This window comes from Alligator mississippiensis, chromosome 9, assembly GCF_030867095.1.
Source record: "Alligator mississippiensis isolate rAllMis1 chromosome 9, rAllMis1, whole genome shotgun sequence".
Taxonomy (NCBI): Eukaryota; Metazoa; Chordata; order Crocodylia; family Alligatoridae; genus Alligator; species Alligator mississippiensis.
The window spans coordinates 38,121,931-38,144,865 of record NC_081832.1 but is presented as its reverse complement, the minus strand read 5'-3'; the positions used below and the strand labels follow the sequence as shown (position 1 = coordinate 38,144,865).

The 22,935-nt window shown below is 45.2% G+C and overlaps 1 protein-coding gene across 3 annotated transcripts in view; it reads right to left on the bottom strand.

The window, feature by feature from the left end:
* Positions 1 to 997: 997 nt before the first annotated feature.
* LOC102560254 (ubiquinol-cytochrome-c reductase complex assembly factor 1) overlaps positions 998 to 22,935 on the bottom strand; it is a 150,215-nt gene continuing 128,277 nt past the window's right edge. For all 3 annotated transcript variants that reach the window (XM_014598389.3, XM_019485556.2, XM_014598386.3), the window contains 3 exons: positions 18,169 to 18,246; positions 9,225 to 9,338; positions 998 to 1,276 (listed from right to left, as the gene is read on the bottom strand). In XM_014598389.3, the coding sequence (XP_014453875.1) occupies positions 1,142 to 1,276; positions 9,225 to 9,338; positions 18,169 to 18,246 (327 nt within the window). In that variant the 3' untranslated portion in view covers positions 998 to 1,141. The remainder of the gene's footprint in view (positions 1,277 to 9,224; positions 9,339 to 18,168; positions 18,247 to 22,935) is intronic.

Sequence of the window (22,935 nt, the reverse complement as noted above, 5' to 3'; positions counted from 1 at the left end):
AATTAAAAAATGATTGCCTGTATTTGTGTGTACTGGGTTTATTAGGATTAAATCCTAATATGATAGGACACAATTCCTAAATTCTTAACAAAGGCATTAAAAGGTACTGAAAACAAATACCATTTTTCTTTACTTGGGTCAGATATTTTTGGATTGAGATTTATGGATAGGATATAAATAAAACCAGTTTCTATCATTGGTCTGGAAACACTATGTTAACCTTCAGTCTGTGCAATAAGCCCCTGCTTTTTCCTGATTTAATCAAAAGAAGTATTCATTCTTGAGGTCACTTACCAGGTTAACTATTCAAAATGTTAACCAGAAAATGTCTTAAATTTCTTTGTTGCTTCAGCATAACTTTACTTCATAAAGAATGATGGGGATGTTATTCTGCTGCAGTAATCACTACAGCACAGCTCTAGAAAAAATAGTGGCATATCAATTAGACACAGCTCCTCTGCAGCTTTCCAGCAGAGCTCCACCACATTCCAGGTCCCCTTCTTTTTGGGGATGCCAACACCGAAACAGATTAATCAGGACTGAATATGCATGGCACTGTCTTTCAACCCACCTGCTATTGTGCAGCTATAAAAGGGACCAGTCATTGTCTGACCTTAACTAGGGTTTTCATGGAAGATCTTTTCAGAATCTTTTATACTAGTTCTCAACTTTTGTAATGCAAAAATAAACTCTGCCCAAAAGCTAGGCCAGCTGGTATATCAGCACCCAGAACATGCAAAACTTACAACCTTGCCATAAAGCAGCATGAGGAACATCATTGGTATCTGCAAGACAGTTCCTGTCATCAGACAAAGGACAGAGATCAGTTTTCTTGAGGTACCTGTCCATTTTGGTTTTCAAAATATGGAAGTCGTCTCTCAGAACATTTCTGCAGGAACAACTGGGTAACTGCAAGAGCCAGGTATTTCTCATATGAACTAGCAGCATTTAATCACAAGTGAATGTAAATACAATGTAAATCAATATAAATAAGGTATCTAGTTCAATATATTTTATTTCAACAGCAGGTATTTCCTTTTTTTCTTGGGCATCCACAGCACGATAGATTCTTACTCTAAGATATTTTTCACAAACTGATTTAACGTTGTCAGTAGGAAAAAGTTCACTGATGATGAAGATATCAGAGTCCTTCATCATTGTAAACTGGGGAAGTTAGCCTCAGGATGCTTTGGGCATTATACTCCACAAGAGGGCGCCATGTCACTTCACCACTCAGTAGTAAGTCATCTCCATTCATAGCATCCAAATACTGCATCTGAAATTCACAAGAAAATAATGCATTTCTAACCTTAATCCACTGAAAGAAAGATGACTACATTTTTCCTCTTGACAATTCCAAGTTGTCCAAGGATTCATGAAACAGCATGCTTTCAAGAAACAAAGTTGAAGAGCAGGATTATTTTAAACAACCTTGTTTAAAATAAAAATGCACTTTAAAATAAAATGCACTTGTGTTGGAGAAGACCAAAGGGGAGAAGCTAATGCAGCATAGGCTTCACAAAGGGGTGAATAGATGCAAGTTTGGGTCTAAAATGTCTGCTAATGCCCAAGATAAAACTGTCACCTATGATACTTCTGACAATGAAGCAAAAAAGTTGACACGGATGAGGGAGCTCACAGAGAAAGCCCTGCAGAGAGAGAAAGCCCTGCCCTCTTTTATACCAGGAGTGGGCTCCAGCTCAGCTGCTTCCACCTGCAGCTGTGGCAGCACAGCACAGGGAAAAAGGTATATTCCTTCAGTTAGCAGATACCAAGCCACTGGGTGCATCTACACAAGGCTCTAAATGTGCAGCATTAGTGTGTCATGGCAAAAGCCGTGCTAATGTAGAGTAGGCTTAGTCCACTGCACATTAGCATCACTAAAAATATGTGCACCAGTGCTACAGCGCAGTAGCACCAGTTATTGTGCATTTAGTACCTGTTATTATAGGTACTAAACTTAATGTGTAGTAACTATGGTGCATTAATACACATGGAGATGTGCCCAATGAGATTTTATAGGTGAAAACCAGTATCTTACTTTGCATAGGAATGAACTCTGATTGGGAGTGCTGGTGTCATGTTGTTCCAGGAGATAAACTACTTGATAAACTGCTGCAGATTATACCCGCTTCTGTTTCCAAGATGGAAATAAAAGGGTGGTGTGCACTTCCTATTCTTCAGTTTTCTCCAAATATAGGTATTAGCTTTGACTCCAAGGAAGAAAGGAAGGAGGGTGGGATCAAATTAACTTACTGGTTCGATTACTTCAATTATTGATAAATGTTATCCTTCAGGAAACTGTCCACATATACATTCTCACTGGTGGATGACTCCAAAATAGGACCCATATACAGAGAAGTGGGTTTTGGAATCCCCTTAGGCAAACAGTGATTGCAGGACTGCTCTGCCAATCACAGCATTACTTCTAGAGGCTTCTGTGATAGCATAATGCTTTCTAAAAGTATAGATAGAGCTCCAGGTAACTGCCCTGCAGATGTCAACTATGGAAATTGTCTGGGCTCTGGTGGAATGTGTTTTACCATCAATGGTGGATCCATCTCAACAGTTATATAATATAGTCTTATACAGCCCAAGATCCAGCTGGACAACTGCTAGGTTGATAACAATCAACCTAGATCTCTCAGCAGTTGAGACAAGGAGCTCTGGAGACCTTTTAAATAGCATTATTATCTATAAAGGTAGTAAGTTAAATATCTTTTAACATTTGACAAATGCAGCAAAGCCTCTGCCTGAGAGCAAGATGGCTTTGGGAGGAACACTGGAACAAACTGATCTGTTTTCCAAATTAAAGTCAGTAACAACTACGGGCAGGAGTTCTGGGCGAGTCCTCAGGGACACCATATAAATGAAAAGGGTGGATTAAGGAGGGTCTGCTATAAAGACTTGGATCACAGCATTCTTTTTGCTTATCAAGCAGTATGATGAAGACTATTTTCAGGGAGAGGAAGGAGCAAGTTCCTATTGGCAATGTGGGGATCATGTTCAGGTTCCATTGTGGAACAGAACCCCTCACTTGGAGAAAAACTCAGAATAATCCCTTGAAGAATCCGAGGACTGTTGAGTGATAAATGACTTGCTGACCCATTTACTGGAGGATGGAAGGCTAAGAGAGCTGCCAGATGGACCTTAATTATACTGAGGGAAAAGGTCCAGCGCTTTATAACCAGCAGACAGCCTACGAACATCTTGCAGCACAAAACCCTAGTCCATTTCACCAAGTAGGTACATCTGGTAGTGTCCTTTCAGTACATATCCTTTCTATACATATCGTAACTGCCAAAACCATACATTTGGATGTGGTGTCAGCTGCATCCAAGGGTACTTGAAGGGCTGCTTTGCCATCAGCTGGTCTTCTGAGAGTAAAGATATCAAATCTTCTTTCTTATCAGAAATAAAAGAGTCCATCAGGTCTAGGTTCTTCTTACAAACCCAGATATTATAACAGGCTAGAAGAGCTGGTACTTGGGAATTCTGAGTTGGTGACTTGTGGCAGGTACAGCCACAGATCGGTCCAGTCTCCTATTTGTCCTTATTCAGCTTGGTGTTCTCATCCACTGCTGTAACCATCAGCCAGGAAAGGTTAAAGTGAGTGTATAGGTATTCAGTACCTTTGCATGGGATTCTACTGTTTATTTGCCTTCCGTGTGATAGAGTGGCAAGAGGCCATGCTATCTAAGCTGGGTCGTGAATCACATCATGAATGGTTATGGCCAATTTTATAGGATCCACTTGGAACTGTGTATCAACCAATGAGTGTGACGTTTTTGATACCTCATCTGGGGAAATTCTGAGGTGTTTGCCACCATCTTCAAGAGCTCCTGGAGTCCCCCAATATTTTCTGAGAGTCAAGGCACCAAATGAAGAGTTTATGCCACCTGGAGAGAATGACTCTCTTGAGTCTGTTTTTGCTACAGAGATAGAACTGACATTGTAATTCAAGGAAAAGTAGAAGTGATCCTAAGCATGGGCTCTGGAGGATGAATATGGGGACAGAGCTCCTGAAAGTTCCAAGGCTATATGGGCACTAGTAGGTATCCTGTGGTCTACTGAGTTAATACATTAAGGTCTGCAAGTATGTCAGGTCAGGTAGCATCTGCCTTTTGGCAAATACCCATAGTGCAACTGGAGTTTTGCATCCAGTTCTGGGTGCTGCACTTCAGGAAGGATGTGGAGAAACTCCAGAGAGTCCAAAGGAGTCTCTTGGGGGGGGGGGTCCATCCCCCAAGGTGGAGTAGCTTCTATTTGTCATGCATGATTAGAGGCCTAGAGACCAGGTCATATGAGGAGAGGCTGAAAGACTTGGGACTGTTCAGCCTGGAGAAGAGAAGACAAAGAAGAAGGGGATTTGGTGGTAGTCTAGAAGTATATCAAGTATATCAAAAGGTGTACATCGGGGCCTGGGAGACAATCTGTTCACCAATGCCCCACAGAGGAGGACAAGAAATAATGGGCACAAGTTGATTGAGGATTGCTTCAGGCTAGACATAAGGAAAAACTTCTTTACAAGTCAAGTGCCGAGGGTTTGGAACAGGCTCCTTCTAGAGGTGGTACAGTTATCCACTCTGGCAATCGTCAAAAAGTGTCTTGATGCCCACCTTGCTGGGGTCATCTGACCCCAGCAGTCTTTCCTGCCCAAGCGTGGCGGGGCTGGACCTGATGATCTGTAAGGTCCCTTCTAGCCGCTAACAACTATAAAACTATGAAACAGCGCTAGAGGTGTTAGTGACCCAGTGCCTGAAGAAAATCTCAACCAGCGTTCCAAACAAGAGTCTGTTGGTGTTGAAGACATGACCTGTGCTGACAGAAGCTAAGATCCTGGGCTTGAAGATGGTACCAAGCTGGGTGATTGTGCTGCTGGAGGTATAAACAAGCCTGCTGCCAGAGTGAGAAACACCACTGGGAGCTCAGCAAGACTAGGGAGTGCAGTATGAACACTGCCTTTATGTGGGGAGGCACATGATACTTCGTGCTCGGCTGCTTATGCTATCTGCTTATTATCACGTTCAAATGCTACCAGTGTCTTCAGTACATGCTTTAGCACCTTTGCTGGTAAAAGTATTAAGGGATCTTTTGCTTTTACTAATTCTGAGCAAGACTTCTTCCTGTGTCTTTTCTGCCCTGATCTGTGGGCACTGGTGCCAAATGGCAGTATCATGTCTGTCTCTAGGCCTCTTCTAGTTTGTGGTCACAATGAGGGGCTGAGAAGTCTCAGAGCCAAAATAGAGGATGGGGACCAGAACTCCGAGGTCTTCAAGAGCCTCTTTCATTTCCCATCTAGGCTGAGAGGTCTTGAATGCCCCATCTCCCTCCCACGATGAAGTGGTTTCTGCTGGTTGAAGGCTACTGGTTCTTAATGTCCATGATGGGAAAAAGATTTCTTCCATCTCTGATAGAAAATCTTCCCTTAAGTCTTGACCATGATTGTTGCAGGGGTTCTGATCGTAATGTTGTTGAGAAGAAGGCTGGTCTGTTACTGGTGTTAGTGGATACGCAGTACTTAACTGAGGCTCTTAGCCCCAAACCAGATGCAGAACTAAGTGACTAGGCAAAATAGCTGAGGCTTATTTTCTCTATCCTGTCTAGTTTTCAGACTGAATGATCAACAGACTGAGCAGCTGTTGAGAACACAAGATTCCTCCAGGCAGAAGAGGTGCTGTCTGTGGCTGTCAGACATTAGTATAAGGATATCACACAAGGGATATGGTTGGAAGCCCAGAAGGCGAGGGTCTCTGGGCAAGGCCCGACAAAAAAATACTTACCGCTCTACCCCTACTATAGGGGAGAAAAAGAAAAAAAAAAAAAGGGGGTGGGGGGTTAGTTTGCACCACAGCAAGTGGATGAATGCACCATGAAAATTGGATGAGGTTACCAATCATCTGTGCCATCATCAGAAAGGGGGTGGGTTTGGCTGCAGTGACGAGGTATTGAGCTGCAGTTCAATCAATGGAATCCCCAAAACAAGAAGAGTAAAAAGAACTCTCATACATGCCTCCTGGGCTGGTAAAGGTGTTGGGAAAGTAGAAAAAAAAATACAGGCCCATGTGCATCTAAGGTTCAAATCAGTAGGATGTATAAAGCTCTGTCTACATCCAGGAATTTTAGAGAAACCAAGGAGCAGGAAATGTGCTTGATCCTGTTTACCTTTAGCACAGGGGCATGAGAGCTGAGGACAGAACCAACTCTACTGCTACTACCAAGGCAAAAAAGTTTCTGATCAAAGTGCTGTGAATGATAGACATCCTTGTGAGAGAATGCATATGGGGACATTACTTGAAGGAGAGCCTAGACTTAGTCCATTAGTCAATAGGGTTGTTGGTTGTAGCTGTGTTGGTCTACGGACATAGGCAGACAAGGTCCTTTGCTTAAATAGGATCTCTTTTATTAAACCAACTAAATCGTTGGAAAAAATTGTTCTTTGCAAGCTTTCAGGCACAAACACCCTTCCTTCAGGCATAGGGAGAGTCTGCTAGTGTTATGTGTTCTCCATAGTAGAAGAGAAGCCAATACGCCAAATCTGGGGTTGTGAAGATCAAAGGGAACAGGAGACAACAGGTGACAGACAGGTAGGTGGGGGCAGGGGAAAGGGGAGAATGTTGGAACTGGTGATAGACTAGCTGGTAAGATGCAGACAGGTTACCTAGGGTTATCATATGACAGGCAGGTTATAATGTGCCATAAATCCAATGTCTATATTTAGTCCATACTTTTTTGTATCCAGTAGATTTATAAAGTGAGAAATACTATATCAGTATTTGGCTACCTATAGCAAAACATGACTGGAAGGATCTTTTTAAGCTTCATGACTATCTTATTGGCATATGGGGAATTGGACACCTGGCAGGTCTTTGTAAGGTAGGCTCTCTCAGTTGAAGGGTTTCTGAAGAACCTACTGGATCTTCATGTGATGTAGGGGGGCTGGTAGATACCTCATGTGATGTAGGGTGGCTGGCGGATACCATTCCACTCTAATCCCTTACCTCCCATGATCTTCAAATTACTGGTAATTCTAACCTCTTTCTTAGACTGCCTTCCTTTGTACTATATCTGCATTCTTTCTTTTCTGCTTACTGTAGAACACCTGTTAGGAGTCCACTTTTTCATACACCTTTTCTCTTGGACTTCTGTTATCTATTAATGTCATTCTTTTCTCAATGAACACATCTAGAGAAAGTCCTGTCCTGTAAACTCTCCACATTTCAAGTTTGATCTCTCTTCCCACAGCTTTTTAAAAGATCCTCTCTAAAAACTTCAGCCTTCTCCTCCACTCATGCACATATACTAATCCAGAACATGAACAGCTTTCCCCATCTAGTACATCCAAGAATTTTATTAGCTCTTTTCACATCTGGATCATATTGGCAGCTTATTCTTATATTGACATCTTACATGAACCATTACTCTCATGTCCTTGTCCTCCTCAATCATTTCCAGTCTATATATCAATATATTATAGCTGAAGTCCTTATTAATGGCTCCTAATTTTACAATTCAAGCTGTTAAATTTCACAGCATTTCTAAAACTCCATTACACAAAATTATCTAAAATTTTCCTATTAAATAATCTGATACTGTTTCATATAAACAATACCTTTAGTTTACTGCCATCTCAAATTTCATGAGGACAACCTCCCATAGGAGGTTGTAGAGACAGATAGTACAGCAGGGTTCAAAAAGGGACTAGACAAATTAACGGATAATTGGTCCATCAGGGATGTACCCCTTAACGTGCTACCAAGAAGAGTATGACAGGGTAGATTACTCTAGATATACCCTGTTCATATGCCCTCTCTCTAAAGCATCAACAACTGCCTTTTGCTGGAGACAGGATGCTGGACTAAATAACCATTGGTCTGACCCAGTATGGTATTTCATATGTTCTTATGTACTTTCAGTACCAAGCTCACTGTTAATATCTTTAAAAGGATGGGTGAAAAGACTTATCCCTGAGGAACACCACAAATGAATGTTCTGACAATGTTCACAAATGAGTCATATAACTCACCTTTCAACATAACCTGTTGTAGTCTTCTTTTAAATAAACCCTTTTCTCTCTCATGATTGTAATATCAATCCCCAGCCTCTATGTGACAGGGGGCAAGCTTGGAGCTGAGTCTCAAGTCGGCCCGCCCACCTGTCTACGTAGGGCAGTCCGCCCAGTCTCGCCTGCCATGACTTTGCTGTAACTATAAACTGGTGGTAAATAAATTGGGGCTGCCCATTACATGCCTCAATGCCAGGGGGCACTATCCATGGCTCCATGCCTTTCCTACACCATGGTCCATGCCTTGCAGATGACATCGTAAGTTCTTAATGTCTCCAGCCCCCACAGTGGGCCCCATAACACTAGTCTAGACCGCAACTAGATCCCTCCTAATCAGGCAGCCACACTCCCTGACCCCTTCTCCCTCTCGGATGTAACCCCCACAGGACCTTTGGTGACACAGGCCCTGGTTTCACCTCCAAAGCCAGTCAGAACCCCAGGCCCCCAGCTCTGGGCGTCCCTTGTGGTGGGCCCCTGCTGGCCCCCTCTCTCCTACAGGTTCACCTTCTTGGGCCCCACTACAGGGTTACTCACCCGGTTGTGGGGACTGGGATTTTAAAGCACCCCTCCTCGCCTTTCATCAGGGAGGTAACTGGCCTGCCATTTCTTGGGGGCTGTCCCGCCACAAACAGCCCCACCAGGCCGCCCATCTCCAGCAGGGTGCAGTTTCAGGTTATGCCCAGGACCAATGAGGCCTCCTCCATCCCCATAGTCTCACCCTTACCTCCAGGATGTTCCACGCTACAAGGGGGCCAGATGGTGCTGCTCCCTCAGCTGGAAGCAACCAACTGCTGTGTCTGCCTGGATGATCATTGTTTGAAAATGGCTGCCTTAATCAGGCACCTGTCAACCCTTAAGGTGACAGGCACCAAGGTGCACTGCCACACACCACAGTTTAGCCTATAATTTCCCATGAGGCAAAGTGTGAAAAGTTTGGCTTAATTCTAGATAAATTAAATCCACTGCATTGCCCTTATCCAGTAAGTCAATTACCTTCTCACAGAAGGATATATGATTAGTCTAACACTATCTCCCATAGATAAAGCCATGCTTTATTTCAGTTTACTTCTAGAGTTGAGGGTATACTTCCTTTAAAAAGAACTTTCATTATCACAAAAGATTAGAGATCTAAGAGAGATTGCTCTGAGCTACTGCCCACCTGCTTGCGCACATATTCCACCAGCAATTCCAGTTGTCTAGGATCTTCACAATTCTTGTTAAAAAGGTTTCTCCAAAGGGCTGCTGCCAGTACATGGTCATCAGATAAGATTCCCTAAAGGAAGAAGCAAGAGAGAAGTTACTGGAAGTTGCAGATGGAAAGAACACACTGCCAGATTAGATCTTCTTTTTGGTCTGCTACATGCCTCGTACAGCCTCCAGACATGAAGGACTGGAATTTAAACAGTGCGTGTCTTCTTCATGTCAGGCTATATATGAAGAATCAGCCTCTCCCTCATAGAAGGAAAAGCAAGTTCAGGGGGAAGCTTATGACTGTTGTACAGAGCTGTCCATAATAGATGTGAATGGATTTGGAGAAAAAATAAGCAGGGAATTTCTACATACTGGGTGCATCTACATGTACCTCCCACAGTGCAGTTGTTACTGTGCCACCATTTAGTACCTGCTTCAGCAAGTACTAAATGACAGTGCAGTAACAGCCATTACTGTGCCATCTTGGTGATCCAGTTATTTTTAGCAGCTATGTCACCGTAGAGACGTGCTATAATGAGGTATCTCGTCACTATAGCAATGTACTGCTGGCATCACAGTTTGTGCCTGCTCACGCTACATTGCTATAGTGATGAACTACACTGCCATAGCACATAATTACAGTAACATAGCATCATGTGTAGACATGTCCACTGGCTGGCATAACAGTTTTCTTTAAGAAAAGTCTTTTCTCTATGTAAAACTGTACAAGCAGTCCTCGACTTACAATGTTTCGAGTTACAAAGTTTCGCACTTACAACATTTATAAATTGACACCGCGTTTCAACTTTCTGACATCAGTTTTGACTTTACAACGCCTGATCCGATGTGATGCCACACCAGCGAACAAGTCTGCTATGTCACCCATCTCCCTGGAGAACATCTGTCCCAACTTCCTTGGACACTTTCTTTAAGAAAGCAGACAAGACTCCAGAAAAACCTGCAGCCAAGACCCCTGAGAAGACTCCAGCCAAGAACTCTTCAAAAAGTCCAACCAAGAGCCCTTCAAAAAGCCAGCCAAGTCACCTCAAAGAAGTCCTTCCAAATCAATATGATTGCTATTTACAATATAAATACATTAATGTAGCTATATTACTCATCTATAATTGATTGAGTACAAAATTCTGGGGTATTTTTGGTGAGAATAGGGTATCGGGCCTTGGTTCAGGAACCAATCCCCTATTTATAACATTATTTCTTATGAGAAAATTGGTTCTGAGTTACAACATTTCGACTTAAGACGCAGTTTTCAGCAACCAATAGCGTCGTAAGTCCGAGGACTGCCTGTACTACTTAGAGACTACAGATCACTGCCTCATGGTTTGGGTGGTGAGGCTGTGATGTAGGGAAAGACAGGGTCTAAAGAAGCTATACTAAGAATGTTCCAGAGAGGGCTAATAAGGCATTGCTATCTGTTTCACCATTTAATGAAAGAACAAGTTATAAGTCCATCACATTCAGGCCTATCTGGAATTTTAAAATTAATGTTACAATTGATCCAACATGTGCTTTTGTTGGTTTGGGGTCTGATGTTCTTTTTTGTCTGTTTTATTCACAGCCTTTGCTGTCTAGTTTGTATGGTGTGCTTATTACTGTGCCCACATGCCTGTTCTTTGCTAGCTGCTGCAGACACATTTAACCTAAGCCAGAACTACTTTAAAATATTTAATTTAAAAATTAAATGACTGACATTTATCATTAATTTATTCAAACATTCCAATTTTTAAAATATGAGTAGAGAATAAGTGAAGGAAAGAGACCTAGCTATACACAGATACTATATTTACTTGAATACAATTTTTTTCCCCCCCAATTAGCATGGGTAAAAAAGCCTCTTATCTTATAATTACATACAACAAAATCTCACTAAATACATTGTCTAGCATTAAACTGTTGCCAAAAGCAACATTTGCTCAGGAATGGATACCATCTATGAAGTTGATTAAATGCAGCTAACACTGAGCATAACTACAAAACACAAGGCCCACATAAGTTTCTGTCAGCATGTTTGCCCAATCACAAGAATAGAATAATGCAGCCCATATGAATAAGACATATGGTAGTGTCCATTAAGAGCAGTCCTCCTCACTGCCGACTCTTCTTCAACTCATGGTGATCCATGACATAGCGTACCCAGGCTCCTTTTGTCGGCCCCTCTCTCAGCCTTACATATATGAGGAGCATGGTCCTACCCTTCATGAGCTGAAACTGGTTCAGGTTGTTCTGTGCCTGATCTGCATATACATTTTTGAAACATCCCATGACTTGTGACACGAACACCTAGTTCCAGTCATGAGTGGGGGGCTAATTAGCACATTTTCTTTGTGAAGAGTATCTGGAGTACACACACATACTGAGCAGTGCTGAGCTATGAGGTCACCATGGCTTGAAATGCTTTCGACTATGGTGGGGCCCAGCCCAGTGAACTATGTGGTAAATCACAAGCCTTGGTTTTGAAGTAATATAGCTTGTACAGTACTACATATAAGTAGGTGTCCAAGTGTTGCTCAAAAGTGTTTCTATGGAGTATATGTGCTAAAACTTGTAGAAATTTAAAAAAAGATAACATACATCAATTCTAGATAAACTAAATGCAATGGTACTATATGCAAATTGCTATAGTCATGTTTAACTACAAGGTTATTGTTTTCAATTTTGCTCCTCATTTACATGTGCTCAGGGAGAGCAGGGTCTGACAATAAGGAGAGGGGGAAGGGGCTGCCAGGGGAAAAAGTTGTGAGGAAGCAAAAAGCAAACCTGACTCCCCAGATTTATTTTCCATGCTGTAGCAGTGGGAGGGGGACAAATTCAAGGCAAACCTCCAGTAATTAGATTCCATACCAGGAAAATTATAAAAAATGTATACATTTTCCATATATAGAATCTAATTACCGGGGGGGGGGGGGTCATCTTATAATCAGGGTCATCTTCTATTTGAGTAAATATGGTAGGTAAAAGAGAACAATGTTATGTATCAGATTGTCTAGTAACCTGTGGAACTCACACACACAAGATATTTATAAGGCAAAATGCCATTTAAAAAACAAGGCAGACAAGGTTCCTTGGGTGAATTTGATATCTTTTATTAGACCAACTCAAATGGTTGGAGAATAGTTATTAAGAAAGCTTTTGGGTTCAAAAACCCTTCGTCAGGCTAAGGAAGCTGCAGCAGTTGGTGTGTGCTCTTCCTGGATGGAATGAAAAGTAAACAAGCCAGGGGCTGGGCTGGGCTGGGCTGGGGAGTCAGTTGCCAGGCAGATTGTAATGTATCAAAAATCCAATGTCTATGTTTAGTCCCTGATCTCTAGTATCCAGCAGGTTGATGAAATGGAGCTCATAGGCTCGTCTCTGGGAAGTGTTGTGTAAGTTTCCCTTGAGGATCAGGACTGAGAGATTGGAGAGAGAGTGGCCCTCCTGTGAGAAATGTGCCCCCATCGGTAATTGGGTGTGTCACGGCGGGGTCCTCTTGGAGGGCCGTGATCTCCTTAAGGTCCCTCGCTCCGTGTCAGGCCGGCCCAAGGCACCCTCCAATTCTCACCCGCCACGTCTTGTTGGAAAATGTAATAGGGAGGCTGCCTATGACTCCCTGGGCATGGCTACTTGGGACCTCTGTCCCCGCGGTTCTTCCGGACCCCCTGGGGGTCTCCCGATATGGTGGGTGTTCCCCAGACACCCTAGCCTTATGGGCTATGCGTGGCTCCAACCTCCCCTGATACCACGCCCCAAGCCTCGCAGATGTAATAGACATTGGTATGTCTGCACGCCCGCTTCCCGGGCCTCCTCTATGATCTAGCCCACTCTGGGCTTTCTCTAGTACCCAGCCTCTTACTGGGACTCTCGTCTAGCCCACTCTGGGCCTCCCCGATGGTGTGGTCCCGCTCAGGGACTCCCTAGCGGGCTCCGGCCCTTCCGGCCAACCGCACGGGTACCCTCTCTGATATGGGCTCACCGCGCTGCTACTCCCTGTCTTCTCGGGGCAACCGCAGCGCCCTGCCTCGGTCTGAGGGGTGTTGCCGCACTAGCCTGTGGCCGGGCTCGCTATGCCCGTCTCGGGCTCCTCAATATGGCCCCGCTCTAGGGCTCCTCAGTATCGCCCCTCCTTAGGGCTGCTCCGTATAGCCCCTCTCTAGGGCTTCTCAAGAATACAATGTGGCACTCCCCCTCTTTGGGGTTCGCCGTGCCCACCCTGGGCTTCTCAATGAAATTGCCCCTCGCTCTGGGGCTGGGGTCTATGTACCCCGCACGCGATCCGGGGTCTATGTCCCCCCGTCTGCAACCTACTGGTTGCGCCCGCGACCCACTGGCCGCGCTCCTTGACGCCAGTTGCTCCCGCACTGGCGTGCAAGCTGCGCCTTCACTGGCGCTGTGAAATTAATGCGCCCTCTTGGCGCTAGGGCTCCCCACACTCTCTGGGGTCCCTATGAGGACACTGCGCCCTCTTATGAGGCCTCCTCCAACCCCTACAGCCTCACCCAAGCCTCCGGGTGTAATAACAAAGTCAAACAAACTCAAGCCTCCTGGCTGTAACACAAACCTAAAGCCCCCTGGCTAAACCCTAGTGCCCATCCTCTCAGGGCTATCATGAGCTGTACTTGCAAGTCATGCTCCTTTCCACATCCTCACTCCCAGAGCTCCTGCCTCCCAGGCTGCTGGCAGAGAACTGCCAGCCTGGCTTCAGCCCTGGGCTTTACAAAGGCCAGGCCCTGCCCCCTTCTGGCCAGCTGCTTCTGATTAGTTGCCCTGGCAACTTGCAGCTGTGCTCATTAGGCACTGCCAGGGCTCTCTCCCTGGCAGTTTCTCCTCTCTAGGAGCAGGCACTGGGGTGCCCTGCGACAGGGTGTTTCTGTCTTTGATGGATTTCCAGTGTGCGTTCAGTTGTTGTCTGGTCTCTCCTACATATCTTCCATCAGGGCATTTGGTGCATTGGATGAGGTATATCACATTCCTGGAGGTGCAGCTGTAAGATCCTGGGATGCTGATGGCTCTGTTGTGGGGTGTAGTAATAGTGGGGGTGGTGGAGATGTGTCGGCAGGTTTTGCATCTCTTGTCATGGCACGGTCTGGATCCTTTTGGTGTGTTCTGGGGTTGAGGAAGTTTGCTTCTGGTGATGAGGTGGGCGAGGTTTGGTGCTTGTCTGAAGGCTAGGATGGGTGGCTCTGGGAAGATCTTTTTAAGAATAGGGTCTTTTTCTAATATGGGTTGCAATTTTTTGAGGATTTTCCGTACAGGTTCAAGGGATGGGTGATAGGTCATAACCAGCGGTGTGCAATTTGTGGGTGTTTTTCTTCTGTACTGCAGCAGTTCTTCACGTGGTATCCAGGTGGCTCTTTCAAACGTGCGATCTACCTCTCTGGAGGAGTGTCCTTGCTGGGTGAAAGCCTTTTTAAGATTGGTGAGGTGGCAATCCCGGGTGTTCTCTTCAGTACAGATGCAGTAGTATCTGAGGGCTTGGCTGTATATCACAGCTTTTTTGGTGTGTTTCTGGTGATTGCTGGTTCTGTGCAGATATGTATGTTGGTCTGTGGGTTTCTTGTATACTGTGGTCTGTATTTTCCCCTTCTGGATACTGATCCTTGTGTCTAAAAAGGGGATGTTGGTGTTGGAGTATTCTAAAGAAAGTCGGATGGAGGGATGGTGACTGTTGAATTTCTGGTGGAACTCAATCAGAGATTCCAGGTTCTCACTCCAAATGATGAAGATGTCATCGATATATCGTAAGTATAGCAAAGGTTTGATGGTGCAGTTCTTGAGGAAGTCTTCTTCCAGGTGGCTCATAAAAAGGTTGGCATACTGTGGGGCCATTTTAGTGCCCATAGCTGTTCCCATCATCTGGAGGAAGTGTTGATTATTAAAAGTGAAATTGTTTTGTGTGAGGATGAAGTGTATAAGCTCAGTGATATCTTTGGGTCTGTATTCTGGGTTGTAATCTTGTTCCTGTAGGTATGTAAGGCAGGCATGGATGCCATCCTGGTGTGGGATGTTGGTGTATAGGCTGGTAATGTCCATGGTGGCTAGGAGTGTGTTGCTGGGAAGGTGGTCTATGTTTTTAAGTTTCCGTAGCAAGTCTGTGGTGTCTTGGGTGTCACCCACAGAGCAATTTTTGTCCAAGATGCCACAGACTTGCTACAGAAACTTAAAAACATAGGCCACCTTCCCAGCAATATGTGGGAGAGACCAGACAACAACTGCGCACCAGAATGAAGGCACACTGGAAATCCATCAAAGATAGAAATACCCAATTACTGGTGGGGGCACATTTCTCACAGGAGGGCCACTCTCTCTCCAATCTCTCAGTCCTGATCCTCAAGGGAAACTTACACAACACTTCCCAGAGACGAGCCTATGAGCTCCATTTCATCAACCTCCTGGATACTAGAGATCAGGGACTAAACATAGACATTGGATTTTTGATACGTTACAATCTGTCTGGCAACTGACTCCCCAGCCCAGCCCGGCCCAGCCCCTGGCTTGTTTACTTTTCATTCCATCCAGGAAGAGCACGCAGCAACTGTTGCAGCGTCCTTAGCCTGACGAAGGGTTTTTGAACCCGAAAGCTTGCTTAATAACTATTCTCCAACCACTTGGGTTGGTCTAATAAAAGATATCAAATTCACCCAAGGAACCTTGTCTGCCTATATCCTTAGACCAACACGGCTACAACCTAAACCCCTGCATTTAAAAAACAATAATTACATAAATAAGAACAGCATCTGTAATGACATTCACCAGGGCAAAAGATATAAGAACAATTACACTTTGTTCATATATAGTGTCTGTTACTTGAAGGTCTCACAGCCCTTTATACACATTAGTACATTTTTGGGTGGAATTCTATTTCTCCATTTAGTTGCACAGCTGACAAATAGATACAACTTACATGGCTAAGTGTCTGAATTAGGCTATTTTCCTATGTTATCCAAAATGTATTGTACTCTTTGTGGATAAATATACTATGTAGCTCAAATGTAGCCATATAAGTCATCTGTGTATCTTAGAGCCTACTCTTCTAGGCATATAGTAGCACTACACATCCAGATCTATTCAGTTAGGCACCCCTAGCTATCTAAAGACCTGTACACATAGAAAAATGTAGTTGTGCTCAAAGCATGCCAAGCAGGACTTTGCGTATGGCTGCAGAAACTGCTGGTGAGACACACTGCACAAGGGACCCATAAAAAGAGGCTGTAGGGAAAGGTCAGGCAGATGGAGGTAAACCATGCAGCACTGACAGACTAGCTACAATGTAGTTCAGGGTACTCAGGTTGGCTGTATGGACAGGGGCCCAGGGGTGAGATTAGGGACAAAAAGGGGACCTAGGAGGAGGCAGGACAAGGCTAGGGACAGACTGAAGTGACAGCCAGAGAGCAGGAACAGGGAGCACATAGGCAAACAAGAGTGGAACTCCAAGGGCAGCTAAGTAGGGTAGAAGTCTCAAGGGAGAACTAGGTGGAGAGAAGGCCAAAGAGCAGATTTCTGCATTAGCTATAGCCCAAGAGCAGTCCCACCAGCAAGCACTAAATACTGCAGTGACAAAGGCAGCAACTGCAGTAGAGGACCTACTGGCTGCTGGCCACACCAATGAACCTAGGGGTGCACCGATAAAGATTTTCTTGGCTGATACCAAAAGCCAATTATTAACCAGCCATATTGGCTGATACAGATTCAATAGCTGATTTAGATTAATGCAGCCCAGAAGCTTGGAGAGTAGAGTCCTGCCAGTAAGTCTGTGGGGTGGAAGGAGTGTGGGAGAGGGAAAGGGTGTGTGTGGTGGGGGACAAATCGAGCTTCCCATGGTGAGGGAGGGAGTGGGGCAGGTGCTGCCCAGCCAGGGTGGTAGAAGGAACCTCAAGGCAGGAAGTGGGACAGAGCCGTGGGGGCTCGTCCAGGGGCTGCGGTGGGGAGAGGTGGGGCGGCTGCCTGCCGCTACGTGCTCCCCCGGAAGAGGCATGGGAGCATGTGCCCCCCCCCCAGATTTGTTCACAGAGCGCAAGTGGGCTGCCTGTTATGGGCTCAGGAGCAGGGGCTGCACCACCCTCTTCCTGGCAGGGGCCTGGGCTAGGGCTGTGCTTGGAGCTGGCAGGGGCAGGGCGGGCTCAGCCGTGCAGGGCAGGCAGTGGCAGTAACGAGAGGCAGGGAATTTGGGGTGGCTCTGACCCCTCCCTCCCCCCCCCAGCACCGCCCTGGCTCGGGAGCCCCCTGCTGTGGGGTGGGCAGGGTAAATGGGGCCAGTGCAGGGCACCTGAGGGAAAGGCAGCAGAGCACAGTGCCGAGAGCAGGGGTGGCTAGAGAGGGCTTGGAGGGCTATAGACCCCCCCTTAGCCACTTCTTCCAGTGCCGCTGCTGCCCGCCCTGTGCAGCTGAGCCCAGCCCTCCCCACCATCTCCAAGCACAGCCCTACCCCAGCCCCACCAATGGAAAGAGGCTGGTGCAGCCCCTGGCCCCAAGCCTGCAGCAGGCAGCTTGCCTTTGCCCCATGCACAAATCCAGGGGGGCACATGCCCTCCATGCCTCCCCTGGGTGGGGGTGTGTGCAGTGGTGAGGAGCCATGCCCCCCAAATGAGCCACCTGCCCCCAGCCCCAGGGTCACATCCACCTGGCTGGGCAGTGCCTACCCCTTCCCCTCTCTCTCCTTCACTGTGGGGGCCTTGATCTGCACCCCCTTTATGTCCCTTCCCTGTCACAGACTTACCAGCCAGATGCTGCTCACTCATCAGTTTTAAAATAATAAACTGATCACAATGGCTAGAAGTTTGTTCCTTTAATTTAGCTTTGCCCATTTGTGTGTTTTGTGGGTTTCTTCATCCAAAACATCTTGTGGTTCAGAGCAAATGGGGAGACAGTTCACTAGATGACTTATTTGTTTTGTCCAGTTTTGCCCACTTATATGTTCTTACCTCATCATATCCATATATAGCTGCATAGAAATTTTCTGTCATGCTTCTCATACTCCGCCTGAGGGTAGAAGGATCAATCTGGAAAATACAAGGCAACATCATCTCAGGAGGCAGGAATCCAAGAGGAGCATGTGAGAGCACTGTGGTACATGTGAGTAGGTATTTAGGTGTGAGCAGTATAATTTCATGCAGGCCACTGGTTACAGAGCAGTATGTGTTACAGATTGGCTGAGTCTTTATACAAATTAAAATCAACGTCAACATAAGGTCTGTAGAAAGCAGAAATGTCCCCAGCCTAGGATGCTTTCTCTTGCATATTTTTTGTTCCTTCCAACATTTGTCCATCCCTCCCTGGCTCTAAACATTGCTTTATTTTTGCTTTAATACATTTTAAGGCCATAGTGATCATCCAGTCTGACAGGCCACAAAATTTCGCATTGTGAGTCTCCATCAAGCCTAAGCCTATACTTTTCATATAAGCCAATGCATAATTTTTAGAAAGAGATTTAGAATTTTTTTTTTAGAAATCTAGCTTAATGGGACTTTAAATGAAGGATAATTTACCCAAGTGCTACATTAGTTTTCCCAGTGGTTAATTACCCTATTTAAAAATGTACACGATGGGGAAGAAGTCCAGGGAGTACAGACAGAAGTGTGGCTCCCAGCTGTAACTCAGAATGATTTTTGCAAAGTATTCTCAGTTACAACGTTACCCCAGACAAAACAGAAGTGCACTGTTGGTTTCAGGGGGAAAGACAATCCCATAGCAATGGCCAGGACTCTCTGCCGGTGCTCACTGTTCTCAGAATGGGAGGGGGAAAGGCAGTGGAGGAAGCTCATTCCCAGGACTCCCCAGCTGGTGCTGAAGGGTGGGACAGGTGTATTGGAGCCCTGCGGCAGGGCTCCAAAACACCCACCTCACCCTCCGGCGGGGGGCTGAACACCCCCCAGACTGAACTCCCTTTCCCCCCCTCCCATTCTGAAAACAATTACAGGCTGGGTGCTAAGCAGACACAAGTTACAAAAGATGCTACTTTTCTAAACATCTTTATCTGAGACCTCATGCAATGAGGGGTCAGATTTTCACCTGATCTGCCATTTTTTAAACTATTTGCAGCCAAGCACTTGTGTTTGGTCACAGCTATAAATGGCTTTCTGTGGCCAAATAGGGCAAAAACTGTCACTTCTGTCTGCACCCCTTCTTTCCAATCTGAATTGTATAGCTTCAACTTAAACACAACAGATCTTGCTTGGTAGCCAACTATCACATTAAATAGTCCTTTGCCATCAGAAATCTTCAGAGGCAGGTACCTGTATAAAATGGTCAGGCAGCTTTATCACCAGGGATCCTGGTTTTCTCTGATTTAAAAAAATCCCCAATTTTTGGGTTAAAAAAGTAACCCCAAATCCACATTTTTCTGTGATCAAAATGAAACACCACTAATACACAGAGAGACAGAGAGACAGAGAGGCATTTCATTAGGTCAAGAATAGATTGCTATGGGATTAATTAGTAACACTCTCACTGGATGTTGATTCCCCATTTACGGTTATTGCTGAGATATTTGACAAGAGTCACGCTGATAGAGATGAATCAGTCTACCATCATTTCATTTTTTATGTACAGCCTCTTTATTAACCTTTCCATTATATTTCCCAGGATGAATATCAGGCTAATTGAACTATACTTTGAAGGTCTTCCCTTTTGCCCTTTTTAATTACTGGGATAATATTATTAATTACTGGCAGAATATAAGAACATTGCTCAGGTATTCAGGGGCGAAGTAAGGAAGGCCAAAGTGCAATTGGACTTGTAGCTAGCAAGGGATATGAAGGGTAACAAGAAGGGTTTCTACAACTATGTCAGTAGCAAGAGGAAGATCAGGGAAAGTGTGGGTCCCTTACTGAATGGGAGAGGCAACCTTGTGACAGAGCACGTAAAAAAAGCTGAAGTGCTCAATGCTTATTTCACCTTAGCCTTCACAAGCAAGGTCAGCTCCCAGATTACTGCACCTGGCAGCACACTTTGGGGAGGAGGTGAGGAGCCAACAGTGGCAAAAGAACAGGTTAAGGGCTATTTTAAAAAACTGAACATATTCAAGTCCATGGGGCCAGATGGGATGCACCCAAGGGTGCTGAGGGAGCTCGCTGATGTGATTGCAGAGCCACTGGCCATCATCTTTGAAAACTCATGGCGATCAGCAGAGGTCCTGGATGATCAGAGAAAGCATACATAGTGCCCATATTTAAGAAAGGGGAAAAGGAAGATCCAGGGAACTACAGATCAGTCAGCCTCACCTCAGTCCCTGGTAAAATCATGGAGCAGATCCTCAAGCAATCCATTTTTAAGCACTTGGAGGAGAAGGTGATTAGGAACAGTCAGCATGGATTTACCAAGGGCAAGTCATGCCTGACCAACCTTATTGTTTTCTATGATGAGATGAATGGCTCTGTGGACAGGGGGGGAGACCAGTGGATGTGACATACCTTGTTTTTAGCAAGGCTTTTGATACAGTCTCCCACAGCATTCTCACAGGCAAGCTAAGGAAGTACGGTTTGGATGGATGGACTATAAGGTAGACAGAAAACTGGCTGGAGCATCAAGCTCAAAGGGTAGTAATCAATGGCTCAATGTCTAGTTGGCAGCTGGTATCAAGTGAAGTGCTCCAGGGGTCGATCCTGAGGCTGATTTTGTTCAATGTCTTTATCAACGACCTGGAAGATGGCATAAAGTGCACCCTCAGCAAGTTTGCAGATGACACCAAGCTGGGGGGAATAGTAGATATGCTGGAGGGTAGGTCTAGGATTCAGAATGACCTAGACAAATTGGAGTGTTGGGCCAAAAGGAATCTCATGAGGTTCAACAAGAAGTAGTACAAAGTCCTGCACTTAATATGGAACAATCCCATGCATCAGTACAGGCTGGGGCTGACTGGCTGGGCTGAAGCTTTGCAGAAAAGGACCTGGGGGTTACAGTGGATAATAAGTTGAATATGAGCCAGCAGTGTGCCCTTGTTGCCAAGCAGGCTAACAACATTGCTAGGTGTGTTAACAATAGGTCAAAGGAAGTGATTATTCCTCTCTACACAGCACTGGTGAGGCCATATCTGGAGTACTGTGTTTGGTTTTGGGCCCCCCACTACAGAAAGGACATGGAAAAATCGGTGAAAGTCCAAGAGAGGACAACAAAAATGGTTAGGGGGCTAGGGCACATGACTTATGAGGAGAGGCTGAGGGAACTGGGCTTAGTTAGTCTAGAGAAGAGAAGACAGAGGAGATTTAATAGCAGCCTTCAACTACCTGAAGGGAGGTTCAAAAGAGGATGGAGCTAGACTGTTCTCAGTGGTGGCAGATGGCAGAACAAGGAGCAATGGTGTCAAGTTGCAGCAAGGGAAGTTTAAGTTAAATATTAGGAAGAATTATCTCACTAGGAGGGTTGTAAAACACTGGAATAGGCTACCCAGAGTGGTGGTGGAAGCTCCATCCTTGGAGGTTTTTAAGACCTGGCTAGACAAAGCTATGGTTGGGATGATCTGGTTGAGGCTGGTCCTGCTTTGAGCAGGGGGTTGGACTAGATGACCTCCCGAGGTACCTTCCAACCCTAATTTTCTATGATTTGATAATTATGCGAGAGGCAAGAATTCTTGTGGGTGATATCTTTTATTGGACTATGGTTGATATAGACATAGGCAAGCATTCAAGTATCACAATACCCTTCCTTAGGCACCTATGGCGTGTGTTTCTCAGGTTCCTGAGGAAGAATATTGTGATATCTGAAAGCTTACCTATGTCTATACTAGTCAGTCTCAAATAGGGTGCCATGGCACCCTGGAATGCCTTGAGATCCTTTCAAGGGTGCTACAGGGTGCCACAAACTGTTAGAACTGTTAGATAAGTAAACAGGATTCACAAGATAAACCCAAAGATTTCAAACAGAAGTCCATAGCTGGGGTCTTTCTGACTTCTTTGCAACAGAAAAATTGCTCTGTTATTTTCCTGCAGCCAAAAGAAAAAAAGAGTGAAAACTAAAAGCCAGCAATTTCTGATGTGTGCTGTGAGCCTATCCAGGAATATCCTGAGTCTAAAAAGGTTGAGAACCACTGGTCCATATCAACCATACAGTTGGTCCACTAAAAGATATCAACCCACAAGAATTCTTGCCTCTTGCATATCTTCTAGATCATCACAGCAACATCATCACTTCAACACTACCTGGTAATATTAGATTTTTCCAGCAAACATGAATTTCCCTCACATTCAAAAAAATATTAAATATCTAACATCAGTGGCTCAGAGGGCAGTTTGCCATTTCTTTTAAAACTCTCAGATGGAGTTAACCTTTCCTGCACATTTAAAAATATTTAACTTTAACTCAGCATCTCTGATTGTCCTTCCTTGCTTTCTTCCTGCATGATATCTGAGCAGACTGAATGGAGCTCACTCTGCTATTGTCTGTGTAACAGGAGGGCGTCCTCGGGTCCCTGTGCTCTCCCCTGACGCCTCCTTTACCGTGCCAAGCTGCCTACAGGGCACCCTCTTTTCTCGCCCGCCACGTCTTTGCTGTTATATATGTTATAGCGAGGCTGCCTTTTTGTTCTCTTGGACACGGTACTCCTGTTCTACACTGGTCCCGTTTCTGGAATGGGTGTTCCGGTACACCCCCGCCTTATGGGCTATACGTGGCTCCAACCACCCCTGTACGATGCCCCGAGCCTCGCAGATGGAACGGACGATCTTCGGTTTCTGGTCCTGTACTCTCTCTTGGGC